This window comes from Heterodontus francisci, chromosome 25, assembly GCF_036365525.1.
Source record: "Heterodontus francisci isolate sHetFra1 chromosome 25, sHetFra1.hap1, whole genome shotgun sequence".
NCBI lineage: Eukaryota > Metazoa > Chordata > Chondrichthyes > Heterodontiformes > Heterodontidae > Heterodontus > Heterodontus francisci.
Window position 1 is genome coordinate 58244085 of NC_090395.1, and position 17374 is coordinate 58261458.

Sequence of the window (17374 nt, forward strand, 5' to 3'; positions counted from 1 at the left end):
AAAAGGCCAGTCATGCTATGATATTGTTGAACTCTATGTTGAGTCCGGAAGGCTGTACAGTGCCTAATCGGAAGATGAGGTATTGTTCCTCGAGCATGCGTTGATGTCCTGCTGCATTGTTCCAATGTACAAGAACAGAAATGTCGGCATGAGAGCAGGATGGTGAATTGAAATGGCAAGCAACCGGAAGTACAGGTCATGCTTGCAGACGAAGCCACGGTGTTCCGCAAACCTTCTTTGATATATATTCGGGTTGGTCCTTGTCTGCCAACAGACAGTACCCTGTATTTGTCTAGAATAAATGCTTGTCTGTAATAAATGTTAAGTCACTTCTCCACTTGCTTAACTAGCTTAAATCCTTTTGCAAAAACAAAACAGCAACCTCTATTCCTATTGTAATATCAACTGTACATTTAATACCCTTTACAATTATCTTTGTATAGCAATCATTTATATAATTAAATAAAGGCCTAGAACACAAGAAATAGAAGCAGAAATTGACCATCTGGTGCTTCAAACCTGCTCTACCATTCAATATCATAGCTAATCTTCTACTTCAACTCCACCTTCCTGCACTATTCCCATAACCAGGGATTCCCTCAGCATTCAAACAAAAATCTATCCATCTAGGTCTTGAATGTACTGAATATTAGCACTCAGGTACAGAATTCCAAAAGATTCATAATCCTCCGAAATGAATAAATTTCTCCTCATCTCAGTCCTAAACAGCTGACCTCTTATTCCAAGACTGCGACCTCAATTCTAGACTCCCCACCCTGGGGAACATTCACCAGCATCCAATCTGCCAAGCCCCTGTCCGATTTTATACTTTTGAAATGAGACCACCTCACATTCTTCTAATCCCGAGGGAATATAGGCCTAATATACTCCATTTTTCTTCACAGGACAATTTCTTCATTGCAGGAATCAGTCTCGCGATTTTTTGTTGCATTCCCGATACATCCTTCCTTAGCTAAGGAGAGCAAAGCTGTACACAGCAGTCCAGGTATGCTTTTACCAAGGCCCTATATGACTGCAGTAAGACTTTATAACAAAGGAATTGGAGTACAAGAGTCAACAACAATTTGCAATTATACAGTGCCTTCAACAAAACAAAATGTGTCAAGGTGCCGTACAAGTGTTACCAAACAAAGTCCGACAATGAGCCACATAAGAATATATCAGGCTAGATAACCATCAAGAGGGAGGTTGTAAGGAGCGATTTAAAAAGGGGGATAAAAGTGGTGGAGAAATTTAGGGAATTCCAGAACATTAGCGCCTTGGCAACTGAAGGCCGCCAATGGTGGAGTGACTAAAGTTAGGAATGATGGAGACACCAAAATTAGTGGAGATCAGAGATCTTGTGGGGGCATGCAAACCTAACATACCATTTGCTCTCCAAATCGCTAGCCGTACCTGCAGGTTAACTCTTAAAACCACAATTTCCCAGTTTCTCTCCTTTTTAAAAAAAATTCTAGTTTTGCCTCATAGCTCCAGCGACCCGGGTTCGGTTCTGGGTACTGCCCGTGCGGAATTTGCAAGTTCTCTATGTGATCGCGTGGGTTTCCGCAGGGTGCTCCAGTTTCCTCCCACAGCCAAAGACTTGCAGGTTGATAGGTAAATTGGCCGTTGTAAATTGCCTCTAGTGCAGGTAGGAGAATGGTGGGGATGTGGTCGGCAATATGGGATTAACATGGGATTGGTATAAATGGGTAGTTGATGGTCGATCCAGACTCGGTGGACCGAAGGGCCTGTTTCAGTGCTGCATCTCTCTACTTCTACTACTTCAATAGAATACAGAGCTTCTTATTTTTCATCCCATTTGTTATCCAGTTTATTATTCAGTCCCACGTTCTACCTTGAATTTCAATTAAGTTGAATTTGACCAGCAGTAAATTGGTTTATCTCAAGAGGTTTTCTAGAAGTCCAAATAAAGAGTTCCACTATCCACTTTATTTGTGATAAGCTCAAAAAGCCAAAGATGTTTGTTTAGCAGTGTCTTTATATTCTTCGTGGTGTTGACAGTCTCTTAGTACTTACATAACAATAGTCTAACCTGTCTGGAATCCATTATTCTGCCCACCATTGAGTCTATAATTGGCTGGACCCAATTTGTCTCTATTTTAGTAGAGTTACAAGCTTTCACTCGATTACAATGGGTTTTTTTTTGGTGCAATTCACCCGAAATCAGCGTAAGCAATGCAAAAAATTGTGAAATTTTAAGTACAAATTAAGCATGTGCAAGTTTAAAAATACTCAGACCTATTGCAATCCGAGGAAGACCTTACACTGGAAAAGGCCATTCAAATAGGCTGAAGTTCGCAAACAGAATAGGGACATTCCCCAAGCTGCAGACAAGCTGTAGATGAGAAGGAGTCCAATTCCCGTCCAACTGGTTAAACCAAAGCCAGGGAAACACTTTGAGGAAGAGAGGGAAAAAAAACAAACACAGGCGACAAGGTGCATGACATAGGAAAACCTTGCCACTGTTGTGAAGCTAAGAAGACCCACAGATGAAAGCAGTGCCCAGCAAGTAAAGCTGAGATTTTAAGTGGAAAAGCTGGACGATGGGAAGATGTGCCACAACAAAACTTCTTCACTTAAAAAAGGTACAAAGATGACCTTCATGCAAACAGCAGTGAATGAAGTCCAACAATACCCACAAGAGAAAGAACCAGGGGTGTTCTTCTGAGAAATCAATAATCCAGACCAAGATTTCTGGACAACAGACGACATCGACATGAATGGACGCCTCACAATTGTAAGCTTGACACAGGGGAGAGCATCACAGTATTGGCCAAGCAAGAGCCTTGGGTGAAGAGATATTACCTGCAACTGACAGATATACAGCTGCATCATCCAGGCGGGACACAACTGTGAGTTAAAGGCAAACTCCAAGCAACTCTTCAGCATTATCCGTCTTACACAATCAAGAATTTTCTTCAAGTAGGAATGCATGCTTACAACTGCAGTTGATTAAAAAGATAGCTGAAGTCAAACAAAAGGTAAACAATTTTTTTCAAAACAGTATTCCCAAAGCTGTTCGCAAGGCTCGGAAAACTAAAGGCAGAGTGCAGGATCACTCTGAAGGAAGGGACCAGACCAAGAAGAATTCCTTATCCCTTATTAACCAAAGTCCAAGAACAATTGAAGGAGGTGACAAGAATGGGCATTATCTCTCCAATAACACAACCAACAGTCTTGTTCAGTCATGGTTCCTGTCCACAAGCCAAATATGCGTGGATTCATCACAGCTCAACAAAGCAAAAGCAAATGGAGATTCACCCAATGACTACGGTGGATGACAGTTTATCAAACTCTGAGAACCAGGTTTACAAAACTTGGTGCCAATAGTGGTTTTTGGCACGTACCCCTGGATGAGGCCAAGGTTATTGACTACGTTCATAACATCTTTTGGGCAATTTTGTTTCAATAGGTTACCATTCAGAATAACCTCCACACCAGTTTATTGCTCAATGACACTGCTGTGTGGATTATCACCAGCAGAATTGCTAATGGGAAGGAAGTTAAGAACACAACTTCCACTATTGCTTTGACAATTAATGCCTGGATTGAAACTCAAGACTACAAGAAAGTTCAAGAAAGAGAAATCTCCTACAGAAGGAAACAAACCTGGAATGGCAATAGGAGAGTGAGTGAGAAGCTCACCCAAATTAAACAATGGCAAAAAGGTTTGGAAAAGTGACCTGGAACGAGAAGGTACAGTAATTCAAAACATGGAGGACGAATCAGTAAATGTTAAATGAATGAAAGAGGATCATTCCTACTGTGCAAAAGCAACAGCCAATAATCCATCTGCAAGTTTCAGTTTAGGACAAACAAACAAAATACTACTACAACCCGTAGAAACAAAAAAACCCAAGTAAGCAAACCAGACTTCCTACAAAAGACTACTGATCGTCCCAGAAAGATTACAACCAGATCGAGGAGAGTTGTCAAACCTTAAATGAGACTGAATCTAATGTCAGACTTGTTGGGGGGTTGCAGAGGAGAGCGTGTGAGTGTGAGAATAGAGGTCATAAATATATGTATGTTGCAAAAATGTCAGATAAAGACTGAGAGGAGACATAATAGAAGGTTGCAAGAGGGTTAATACTGAAGACAGTGAGAGACCCCTCCCACTGTACAAGCGATGATATAACAGTCACATACGATAGGCTTGAGATAATGATATAGAGGTACGAAGGATGCTAGCTTAGGTGGCTCGCGGAAAGTGTACATAGTAACTGTAAATAATAAAGAGTTGTTAGTTAACCTTTACCAGAATCTAAGACTTTCTCTAGAACACCTTACAAATGCCATTAATACAAACCGAACAACACAACAATGTGAACCTGCAATAAAGCAAATATAGGATAATAGACTAGGCAGAGAGGTGGCCGATGGAATTTAATACTGACAAGCGTGAAGTGATGCATTTTGGCAGAATAAATAGAGGCAGGCAATATATATTTAAATGCACAGTTCTAAAACATGTGCAAGAACAGAAGGACTTGGGGGTACATATGCATCAATCTTTGAAGGTGACGCGACATATTCAGAGTGGTTAGTAAAGCATATGGGATCTTAGGCTTCATAAATATTTGCATTGAGTACAAAACCAGGGAAGCTATGTTGAAATTTTATAAAGCTCTGGTTAGGTTCCAACTGGAGTATTGTGTCCAGTTCTGGTCAGCACAATTTAAGAAGGATAGGAGGGTCCTTGACAGGGTGCAGAGGAGATTTACCAGAATGGTTCCAGGATGGGGGAAATTTAGCTACAAAAAGGTTAGGTTGGAAAAACTGAAGGAAGATTTAATGGAAATGTGCAAAATGGCAGATTTTGATAAATTAGACAAGGAAAAATTGTTCCCATTAATTAATGGTACAAGGACTAGGGGACACAGATTGCAGGTTTTGGTCAAGGGATGTAGGGGGAACGTGAGAAAGAACTTTTTATTTTAAATGCTGTTTTTTTTTTAAATACTGGATTTCAGGTAAGTGGTCTTGACAGTTTAGAGACAGTGGAGATGTTGAGAAGTGGTCATGCGGTAGAGTTGGGTGTCATCAATGTATATGTGGAAACTGATGCGGTGTTTTTGGATGATGTCGCTGAGGGACAACATGTAGATGAGAAGCAGGAGGGGCCAAGAACAGATCCTTGGGAGAATACCACAGGCAATGGTGTTGGAATGGGAAGAGAAGCTATTGCAGGTGATTCTCCACCTACAATTAGACAGACAATAATGGAACAGGCATGAGTGCAGATCCCCCTGCTGAACAGGAGCTGCATTGGAGGAGGATAGTGCAGTTAATGTGTCAAGGGCTGCAGATAAGTCGACATGCAGGGATAGTTTACCTTTGTGGCAGTCAGCCAGGATGTCATTTGTGACATTAATAAGAGCCATTTTGTTACTTTGGTCGGTGCAGAAACTCAACTGGAAGGATTCAAACATAGAGATCTGGGAAAATTAGCCACAGGATCTAGGAGGCAACTCAAGGACTTGAGAGGAAAGGGGTGGGGGGGGGGGGGGGGGGGGGTTTGAAGATGGGATGGTAGCTGCAATGACAGAGAGGTCAAGGATTGGTACTTTGAAGCAACATGACGACAGCAGATTTGAAGAGGGGAAGAGTGCCTGAAGAGAAAGAACCAACGTATCAGCCAACAAGGGAGCAGGGGTGGGGCTGATGGACCAGATGATGCCAGAGTGGGCATGACAGGAGATTGGAGACAAACTAAAGAAAGATGCAAATACAAAGCTAGGGTGGAGGAGGTGGGAGCCTTGGAGAAACCTTGGTTTGGTGGCCGAGGGGAAGGGAGGGAGCAGCAGAGGCAGCTGAATGGATGGTCTCAATTTTATTCACAGAAGTCCATGAGCTGCTCCTCCTTGTTGTTGTTGAGGGTGGAGAAGACAGGGGAGAGGGGCTCAAGACAACAATTTGTGGTAAAGAAAAGAATCTAGTTTTTGTTGCACTATTTCAGGATCAGCCTGAAGAACAGTTTTGGCAAATGAGAGCAGGACTGGACGGTGCTATAGGCAGTGCAGTCAGTTATGTCAGTGAATGACTAAACTAGTTGCCCGCCATATCTGTTCAAACATACTAATTAGGAGCAGGAGTCGGCCACTCAGCCCTTCAAGGCTGCTCCGCCATTCAATAAGTTCATGGCTGAACTGATCACTTCACATTTCCACCGCGTTGCTTATCAGGAACTTACCTCGGCCTTAAAAATATTCAAAAACTCTGCTTCCACCGCCTTTTGAGGCAGAGAGTTCCAAAGACTCACGACCCTCTGATAGAAAAGCATTCTCCTCATCTCAGTCTAAAATGGGCAACCCCTTATTTTTAAACACTGACCCCTAGTTCGAGATTGTCCCAGAAGAGGAAATATCCTTTCCACATCCACCCTGTCAAGACCTCTCAGGATCTTATAGGTTTCAATCAAGTCGCCCCTTACTCTTCTAAATTCCAGCAATTACAAGACTAGCCTGTCCAGTCTTTCCTCATAAGACAGCCAGCCCATTCCAGGTATTAGTCTGGGAAACCTTCTCTGTACTGTCTCCAATGCACTTATACCCTTCCTTAAATAAGGAGACCAGTACTGTACATAGTACTCCAGATGTGGTCTCACCAATGCCCTGTATAGCTGAAGCATACCCTCTCTACTTTTGTATTCAATTCCTCTCGCGATAAATGATAACATTCTATTAGCTTTCCGAATTACGTGCTGCACCTGCATATTAACCTTTTACGATTCATGCACGAGGACACCCTGATCCCTCTGCATCTCAGAACTCTGCAATCTCTCACCATTTAGATAATATGCTTCTTTTTTATTCTTCCTGCCAAAGTGGACAATTTTACAGAAAACCAATACTGGTAATATTGCAAATGTTTGCAAGTAATTAAAGCAGTAACAGTAAGTAGTGCAACTGGACAATAAAATTGTGATAATGATGTTCAAACTTCCAAATTTCTGCAGGAAAGACAATTGAAACTAATTCTAATCCAAAGTTCTGTACCTTTACACATTGGTGGGTCCTTATCCCACTCTCCAGTCGCTGTGCAAACAATGTTTTTGTCACCAATCAATGAATAGTCTTTATCACATGTATATGTTGCTACAGCTCCAAATTTCCAGGACCCTCCTTCGGGTAATGATGACAATGTCCCATTATTAATAGGTGGAGGATCAGCACATGTGACAACTGGGGAAAAAAAGGAATTCAGTCAGAGTCCCACACAGACTGCCAAATCAAATGCCTCAGAGGCAAAACACAAAGTTAACCAACACAAGAAAATGGCATTTTCACTTCTCTGTTCCATGCCCCATAACTCACTGAAGAACTGATTTTATGTGGATCTATTAAAGGAGGGTAGAGGAGTGACAAATACAAATGCTTTTATATTGACACAGTTTCAATTTAGATTTTGGAGACCATTGTCTGTGAGACAACTTTATACTGCTAGAATATAGAAGGAAGATTAAAGCAAGTCTTTCAGGATCCTTTAAAGACTGCTCTCACAGAAGGGATTAATAGGAAGCACAGTCCATGACAGTAGAGACTGTAAATAGCAGCTAGAAGTAGTCATTTAATTGATTGAATGGCAAATACTGAATTACAGCTCTTGAATTTAGAAGCTACACATAGCAAACCATTTGCATGTGGACATTTTGACAGAGTGAAATGCTTCATCTCATCACTGAATCCACTCATCGCTTCTTAATGAGTTCAGATTGTGCACAGTTGCATGGGTTCTAACACCATCTCTGCACTGGAGTCATGCAGTTATGACAAAATTCTAGTAAGCAATGCAGAGATTGTTGGCCAGGCTTACAAACCTGAACATTATCCAGTTCATCATTCCAGAGGGGTCCTCAGGTAGATTTATGATGGGTTGTTAATATTTTCCTTGCACTGAATAAATGGATGAAATTCATGACCGTGTCTCAGTATTTCAATCACCAAATTGATCAACTCAGATTAGCTTCTTATGCTTCACGTTCGTTAGCATGAAATGTCGAATCAAAATATTTATCTATTTTTCCTGGCTGTACGAGAAAATTAGTACCCTAACCTCGGAGAGTCCAAACTACAGCAAGTAAAAAGCTGGCAGGTGAAGCCAGCACACCTTATATGTGAATTCCTTTACTGTGGTTCATTGTCTTATTTCTGTATACAACCATTCTACACAAATTTAGAACTCTAACTTACTTTCACAGGTTGGAACCTGGCCATCCCAACCATTAGCTGTACACCGCCGGTAGTTCCTACCAACTATCTGGTATCTGGGGGGAAAAAAAAAAACTGCTGCAGGATCAAAAAGAAAGTCACTCAATATCAACCAAGAATTAAATAGAACAGTGGTAATGTGTTCAGAAAAGAAATTCAAGGGTTGGTTGTAAACGATTAAATCTATGAAACTGTCAATACAGTACTTTTGTTCAGTGAAAAAAAAGGATAAATAATGTACATTAGCAGTGGAATACAGTATAAATCAAAATAACTTGTATTGTTAGGGTCCAGCTCATTTGGGGCCATGCCTTCAGTTGTCTAGGCACTAAGCCCTTGAATTCCCTCCCTGAAGCTCTCCAATTTATTGCCTCTCTCTTCACCTTTAAGCCAATTTCTTTGACCAAGCTTTCTGTTAGCTGTCCCAATACCTCATGTAGTTCGGTGACAAATTTTGCCTGATAATGTTCCTGTGTAGCACTTTGGGAAGATTTTTACGACATTAACAGGTGCTATATAAATAAATGAAAGTTGTTGCTGGATTTTGGTCAGCTGATCAAAGGAAGAATATTTGTCGTGGCTCAGAGTTGAACTGCAGTGTAAATTACTTATTTAACAGGAGCCAGCGAATGTGAAACTCCAAAAGCCTATTATGGAAGGATAACGCTGGAACCTAGCTTCACTCAGTTTCACATTTATTGCACAGAGCAAAAGGATCACAAACATGTAGCACCTCACTCACCACCTCAAGTCTCAGTGAGTGCCTTCTTCTAAGTGCTCAACTAAGACCCCACTTAGCACCCTTTACCTGCATATAATCAAACTATTGATACACAATTAACAGATCAAGAGCAAATACCATAATTCAATTGTGAACCCCCAGATCAACACGTTAAATATCTTTTATGTGAACATTGTTAATGGATGATCATTCACATCATTAACTGTCCACAATTTAATAATTGGACAACCAAGCTGTTGCATAATTGTAAAATACAAGAAAAAGACTGCACATAGAACAGGAAGCCATATTCAGAGACACAAAGGTAAATCACCATCAGGAATGTAATAAGCAAGTGGTCTCCTGGCTTGAAACAATATGAAGATACCATGGCAGACCTCAATTTAATTACTATTTTCAAAAAAAAAAAAAACTGAACCTTGACTGTAGTCAGCAATCCTATTTCCGAACATCGAATTAGGAGCAGAAATAGGCCAGTCGGCCCCTCGAGCCTGCTCTGCCATTCAATAAGATCATGGATGATGTTTGTGTTTCAGATTCCACACCCCCATCTACCCCCAATAACCCTCGGTTCCATTGCCTATAACAAGAAGAATGGAAATACTGAACACTTACCCTTCATCACAATAAAATGTAGCGTTATTTCCAAAAGTGGTATCCATTGCCACAAAATACCCATTCAGAAGCTCTCCAGGATTGCCACAGTTTTTGGCTAGATCGAGAAAAGTTGGGGGAAGAGTAGAGATGTTAAAATAGGCCACATTATCTCCAATATTTCACAGCAGTTTAATTATATGAAAACAACTGCACAATTTTTCAGAATATTCGATTGCCCCAACGCAAGGATTCAAGATTTAAGCAAATTAAAGACGCACTCCAATGATACAATATTTGGGAATGTCAGGACTTTGATTTTAATGGAGACCCAAGACAATCGTGTAATGCACTGTTTCACCAGTCAATCCAAACTCAAATGGTGCAGCTTTATTTTAATAATGCTTATCTCCATTAAGCCAAGGCTGAATATTTCCATACTAATGAATAAATCGAGAGAGGTGCAGAAATTCAGCAACTTTCTTGACTAATTTGTGATAAAGACAGGTAAAGAAAAAGGAAGACTTGCATTTATATAGCCACTTATCACAGTGCTGGTTAATCTCTGTTTCATGCTATTGGCTGGGGGAAACATGTTACTCAGAACATTGAGAAAACACTTTCAATAGTAAAAGCAGAAAATGCTGGAAGTACTCAGTAGGTCTGACAGCATCTGTGGAGAGCAAAACAGCATTAACGGCCAGAATTTTAGACTGGTCCGGAGGCCCCGCCCAACAGCCAAAAAAAGTTGGGGGTTGGCAACCTCCACGGAGCCTGTAAGCTCCGTTGTAATTTTATGCTACCCAGGCCCTTAATTAATTTGCCTCGGGCAGGACTTCTGCCCCACTGAGACAGGAATTCCTCCTCGAAGAGCTACCGGCCAATTAGCAGGCAGGCAGCTCTTCAGCAGCAGCACAACTGGGAGCTGTGGCCACTGCTGGGACTGCACCTAGACAGGACCAGCAATATGGACAAGGCACTGGAATACAAGCAACTGTGTGGGGCCTTTCAGAGGACAATTGGCTGGGCCCCAGTGAGACAGGGCAGGGAGGTACTCCAGTGTGGATGGCTCATGCTGCGGGGCGGGGCAGGACCTCCATGGGCACCGAGCATCCAATTAGAAGGAGGCCCCTCCACCCCATCCCCACACCACTCCACAAGGAGGCCGCCAGGTTTTACTGGGCAACGGTCTGAGCTACTGAACTGCCCGCCCACCATTGGTCATATAGCAGCAGCAGCTGACCTAGAGTGGGCCGGCCATTTGTCCCCTCCTCCACCGCTGGTAAAACTGAGTGGGAGCTGGGGGATGCTGTTCCCACTGCAATTTTATGTACCCCCAATACCTGCCACCAGCCCACACCTGCATGGAGCATAAAATTCTGGCCAATGTTTCAGGTCAATGACCTTGCATCACACCTGATAAGTCAAATGTTTTCCCCTCTCCACAGACGCCGTCAGACTTGTTGAGTACTTCCAGCATTTTCTGTTTTATTTACGATTCAGTATGCAGGGCATTTTGCATCTGTAACAGTTTTAATTGTCACTGGATCGTCAATGTTCACCCAGAGAGATGGGCCATCTGTTTAGTCTCTCAAAGGACAGCACCTTCAAAAGTGCAGCAACCTGAAGTGCCATCCTAGATCATACGCTCGCAGCCTGGTGTGCAGCTTAACCCAAAACGTTTTGACTCAACTGACAAAGCAAGCCACACTGCCCAGTTAGGCATTTCCTGTCCACAACTCAAATTAGGGTCCTGAACAGAAAAAAAAACTGCTTTGGAGGGAGGGGTTTCATAAATATTTAGGAACAGCAGGAACTGTGCTTCAGTCAAATATGTATAATAGTCCAATTCTGAACTTGTTCAGCCTCCAATAGGTCTCCCACATACAGGCTACTCGGCCTTTGTTTTTTCTGCAAGCAGCTGGATAAATTATCTGACTTACACTCTTGCCAATTCACAAAAGTAAGGCATAAACTAGAAAGCTGCCATCTGGAGGTCATCTCCAGGAACTATCATAACACTCAATGTTGCACCAAGCTTAGGCTGGCTCTGCAATTACACTGACCACCTTTTGAGTAACTGTTGCAATATTTCAGAGGTGGCCACACCGAGGCATACACGAGGAGTGTGAATCCAATAGAGAATGTGGAACAATTACCACTTGCAGTAGGGAATCCTAGACACACATCAGGCACACAAATGAACCCTGGCTCCATAAAAGGAGAAATGATGATAGGTGTTCAAGACCTGTTCGAGGGAAAGCATGCTAATTCTCTTTCCTCAGGGACCAGCATGTAGAAATTAACATGCTCAGTTTGCAGACTGGAGTGTCACAAAAGCTAAAGTAGACAGCAGTTGATACTATCTGGTTGGATATTTCACTTGACTGGAGTTAGTATTGGCCTGGCTGCTGTTTCAGTATCAATGAACTTGGAGATTTTGATTACAATACCATTGTTCCTACCTCTGATCTATATTAAAAATAGAAGGGTTCCAAAACTGATCTCTAGGATACCAAACATATACCTTTCAAATCCTGCTTTTAAACCAAATATCCATCTGGCACCACATTTTAACCCCTCAACTGTGACACCTTATTTTAGCCATTATTCATCAGTGTGGAACTTTATTAAAATCTCTCTGAAATCCAAGTATAACATCAATTGCATTTTCCATGTCCACTATGTAAATCTTCAAAAAATAAAACTCAGTTTAGTTAAATGGGACCTCATTGTGCAGAAGTTGTTGGTGCTCTCTCTAACATCAGGCATCAATTTTATGGAGAGCCATGCATAAAATGTTTGGGAGGCTGGACCCTAATTCTTGATTAGGGATTAGGGATTGCTGGAAACTGTATATTTGGGAGGGAGCTCCTGGTAGCATTAGAGTTGCTGACCCTTTCAGAAGACCCTTCCCACTGGTGGGAAGGTGTAATTCCAAGATTACAAGACAGTTCCATTATAAATTTGGGACAGCAATTAGAACAAAGAACAGTACATCACAGGAACAGGCCATTCAGCCCTCCAAGCCTGAGCCAATCTTGATGCCTGCCTAAACTAAAACCTTCTGCATTTCCGGGGACCGTATCCCTCTATTCCCATCCTATTCATGTATTTGTCAAGATGCCTCTTAATAGATGATGTTAACAGGAAATGTGCACAAGCAAATGATATCAAGATATTCGTGAATTCTTATGCCTGTTATGCTGCAAGATGACATTGAAGAGCAGTCACACTTCTCTATTTTGTGCAACTAGCATTAGGTTCAAGTACTCCAGGGTCAAATACAGATCAAGATTCTTCCCCATCCTCACTCTAGCTCAATAATCTGTTGTAATGCATTTCTGAATTGGGTCATTTCTCACATCAGCCATCCTAGCACCTGTTGAGTTTTGAAACTAACAAATCCATCATTCTCAAAGTCACATGCACAGTATCCAACACACATCCGAAAGGATTACACTTGCTGTGCCCATCACACTTAGAAGAATCAAACAGACTGTGTTCATTAGCCAGATACAATTCAATACACTAAAGGATTTTGGTATTGAGAGAAAGGAAATATATTTCATTTAGCTTGCAGGAACAAAGGAATTCTTATATGTAGCTTTACTGGGGCTTAAAACGTTGGCAAAATAAATAGACAAGACAATAAAAAGACAAGCAAAATCTTTGGCTTCATACCTAGAGATCTACAATACCCAGTGGTGCAGTGGTTAGCACCGCAGCCTCACAGCTCCAGCGACCTGGGTTCGGTTCTGGGTACTGCCTGTGCAGACTTTGAAAGTCCTCCCTGGGACTGCGTGGGTTTCTGGCAGGTGCTCCGGTTTCCTCCCACAGCCAAAGACTTGCAGGTTGATAGGTAAATTGGCCATTGTAAATTGCCCCTAGTGTAGGTAGGTGGTAGGAGAATGGTAGGGATGCAGTAGGGAATATGGGATTAATGTAGGATTAGTATAAATGGGTGTTGCTGGTCGGCACAGACTCGGTGGGCTGAAGGGCCTGTTTCAGTGCTGTATCTCTCCACGACTCTATGACATAAGCATGGAGGTTGGCAAGCAGGATTCCTGCCAGGGGTCAGGACCAGCAATATGGACAAGACACTGGAATACAAGCAACTGTGTGGGGCCTTTCAGAGGACAATTGGCTGGGCCCCAGTGAGACAGGGCAGGGAGGTACTCCAGTGTGGATGGCTTGTGCTGCGGTGCGGGGCAGGACCTCCATGGGCATCCAATCAGAAGGAGGCCCCTCCCCCCCTCACTTCACAAGGATGCCGCCAGGTTTTACTGGGCGGCCGTCTGAGCTACTGAACTGCCCGCCCACCATTAGTCATATACCAGCAGCAGGAGGAGGCCCTTAACTGACCTGGAGTGGGCCTGCCATTTGTCACCTCCCCCACCGCTGGTAAAACTGCAGCGTGAACGACATCTCCCAGTTCCCACTCAATTTTATGCACTCTTGCCTCCAGCCCACTTCCGCGGGGAACGTAAATTTCTGGCCAACGTTTCAGGTCAATAACCTTGCATTACACCTGATAAGTCACATGTCTTCCCCTCTCCACAGACGCTGTCAGACTTGTTGAGTACTTCCAGCATTTTCTGTTTTATTTATGATTCAGTATGCAGAGCAAAAAAAACAAGTAGGTCCAGTGGATTATCCAATGTTCTCTGCCAGGGTTTTACTGTATGTTGGGTGAGAAAATGATCAAGGACAAACTATGTTACAGGCTACAGTCGAGTCCCTTATCACCCAGGCTCACATATAAGAATGGTCACTTGGGTGCAGTACTGAAAGGCTGCTCATCGCCATGGCAAGGTAGGAGTCATTTTGTTCGTGAGAAAATGAACCAAGGGAAATTCAAGCGAGGAGAGGAAATAAATTTGCTCATTACTTACGTTCACAAACAGCCCGTAAAGGTGACCAAGTTGAATTATCCCTGCAGATAATACGGCTTGAACCTCCTTCCTGAAACACATAACCTTCGTAACACTTGTAAATAATAGTAGTACCCACAGGAAAGGAGGTCTGAGAAATAAATTCATCCTTTGGTGAGCCATTTTCCAATTGTGGAGGAGGGCCACAGTCACCTTCAAAAAAAAACACAAGTTCATAGTTTCAACAAGTCTCCCTTCCATTAGAGATGTATTAGGTCACAGGTGAAAGATAGCTCCCTTAATCTAAAATATCCAGTCTTTCCTTTCATCTAATACTCAGATCTTTGGGATCTTTTACCTTGCGCTTTTATTTTCTCACCAATTTCAAATCCATTATTTTTTTTCTTTTAGCCACCTTCCTTTTAAAGAGACCAAAAGTGTAACTCAAAATAATGGATATTCAAAAATACAACTAATGAGGATGGCGAGTGTCCAAAATAGGTGCTTAAACAAATTTGAAAACATTTGAAGTATATTTCGCAGTAACACAATCAAGTTATTCATTGAGCTATCTTTTGCGTCTTTTAATACCAAAGATACAGTGAGAAGGGGTCATTTTAATGCTATGCACATGGTGGAAAGCAGGTGGACAGGCAACTAAAATTGCCCTGAAGACCTATTAGTGATCAGTTCTTCTTGTCTTCTAATTTAACCTGTTCTGCACAGTGGCAAGGACATCCACCTAAAACCAACAGCTCCTTCTTTAAAATATGCAAATCATGATCTGATGATGTCAGCAGAACTTGATTATTTTTAGCTTGTAACCTGCACAGGAAAGACAGTATGGTTTTTCTACCAATTGCAGATAGCAGGAAGTGGATTTGAGGCCAGAAGTAGCCTAAACAGGCAAGTTTTTAAAAATTTTTTAATACAAGCTTTCCTTATGGGGCCAGGAGAAGTAATGAGAGTTGATGTTTATGAACAGAAAAGGAATGGGAAGCCAGCTAGGAAGATTTTTGGAGAAATCGAGTTTAAAGGTGGTGACAAAAGCCATCGTAAAGGTGGGAAGAATGAGGTAAGGCAGAACTCGTAATAAGTAGTCTTGACAATGGCTTAGATGAGAGACTTAACACTGAATCAGTCAGAACTCCAAGGTTTCACACAGCCTGATTCAGTCTGAGCAACTGCAGAATGGGATGGAATTGGAGGCAAGTGTAGTGTTTATTGCAGAGGTCAGTAACAATAGCTCTAGCCTGCCTGATGATGCTGGAGAATGTTTTTAGTTCTGCACAAATTAATACAAGTCAGAGACAATCTGCTATCAGAGGTAGTCATCGGGTTCCAGAGAAAGAGGTACAACTGGGTTTCCTCAGCATACTTAGAGGATTGAGTCACCAAGGAGCAGCACATATGACTAGGAGATAAACTAAAACTGGGATTTAGTTAGCTATAACACTGCATGTATATCTCGCTACCAATCCACCCAGTCGTAAAATGGGAAAGCCAGAGCTAGCAATGGAACAAAGTTCAGAGTCACGTGTCTTAAGTACTAAGAACTTTGGAAGTATTTGTATTCCAAGTGTACAGAAAACAGTTTTCATTTTATAATTCTAAAACTATAGTGCTAAAATCTAAATAGACTTCAGACTAGCATCTCTCCTCTAGGATGTCACACTACACTTAGTCAGGATTAACCCTGACTCCAGATTCATACTACATCTACACTAGTGTTTGGTCAAAGTCAAATTGTCTCACGCCAATCGCTGCACTTGGAGTTTAAATACGCCGTTCAGTTTGTACAAAAATACAGATCGGAATGGCTAGCATTACCCACAATAAATGGAAGAGGTTATAAAACAGGGCCAACTGCTGGATATTAATTCAGTGTCGCACAGGGCTGGTATCTCCCAACCAGGTTTTAACAGTAAAACCCCGAGCACCTGCTGTAAACCTGCCCCATCACAGACCTAAAACACCACTGAAGCAGTAATAAAGAGCAGGAGCGCTACTTACCCGTGACCCAGGCCACCCCGACCGTGCAGATGGCCATGAGAGTGAGGATCAGTCTCTCTGCCATTTCCCAATTCTCTTTAATAATCGGGGGGAAACTTTCCCTCCACCGGGCCAGGAAATCTGAAGAAACCTTTACAATCTCTTTCCCCTTCTGGGACGTTAATACAGTTTGATTTCTTTTCCCAGGAGTTTTCCAGGCTCCCGTTCCTTTCGTGAACTGCTAATCTAGTGCCGGATGCGCTCTGATGTGACTAATCCAGGACAAGCCACTCTACCAAAGGCGCAGCAGGTGACGCACACACCACTCTTTTCCCTCCCCCCACCATTGTACTGGAGTACTGGCTTCCCTCCAGGAATTTATTTTAAATAAGGTTATGTTTTATTGTTTAGATAAACTTCTTTTCCCCCCTCGACAAGTTAAAAGGCAAAAGCTAAATGAAAATATACAATAATTCACAAGTAGTTCTAATTAGGGCAGTTCCACTTGTATTACCTTAGCTCCAAGCGGAGAATTCTTTGAAAGTTCTTTGGTAAGAGTAGCAAGATGCAAAGATTGAACTTTCGCAATCCCACTTCGTCATTCATTAGAAGTAATACGAGTCATTTAACTAAATACCTATTCTGTATCAGGAAATTTGTGGGCCAAATTAGACTCCAGCACCCGAGCACAGAATCTACTTCAATGCGGTACGGAAGGAGAGCTACGTTGTTGGTACTTAATTTAGCCACATAATTACACTGCCTACACTTCAAAAATAATTGACTGGATATGAAGCCTTTTGGGGCATTTTGGCAGATGTGAAGGTTTATTTAAGGGCAACGTAATTCTCTCTTTATAATTATTTTAAAATACAGCTGTGTGCACTTCATATAATGTCATGCTTCCTCTGTCACACCTTGTGCACCACGTATATACA

At 42.1% G+C, this 17374-nt stretch overlaps 1 protein-coding gene across 1 annotated transcript in view; it reads right to left on the bottom strand.

Annotated features, from left to right (window-relative positions):
• Positions 1–16716, bottom strand: part of LOC137384102 (zona pellucida sperm-binding protein 3 receptor-like) — a 96481-nt gene extending 79765 nt beyond the window's left edge. The window contains exons 1-5 of the mRNA XM_068057709.1: positions 16458–16716; positions 14466–14657; positions 9592–9688; positions 8217–8290; positions 7023–7208 (exon numbers count right to left, since the gene is read on the bottom strand). Of these exons, the coding sequence (XP_067913810.1) occupies positions 7023–7208; positions 8217–8290; positions 9592–9688; positions 14466–14657; positions 16458–16521 (613 nt within the window). The 5' untranslated portion in view covers positions 16522–16716. The remainder of the gene's footprint in view (positions 1–7022; positions 7209–8216; positions 8291–9591; positions 9689–14465; positions 14658–16457) is intronic.
• Between the last annotated feature and the right edge of the window lie 658 nt (positions 16717–17374).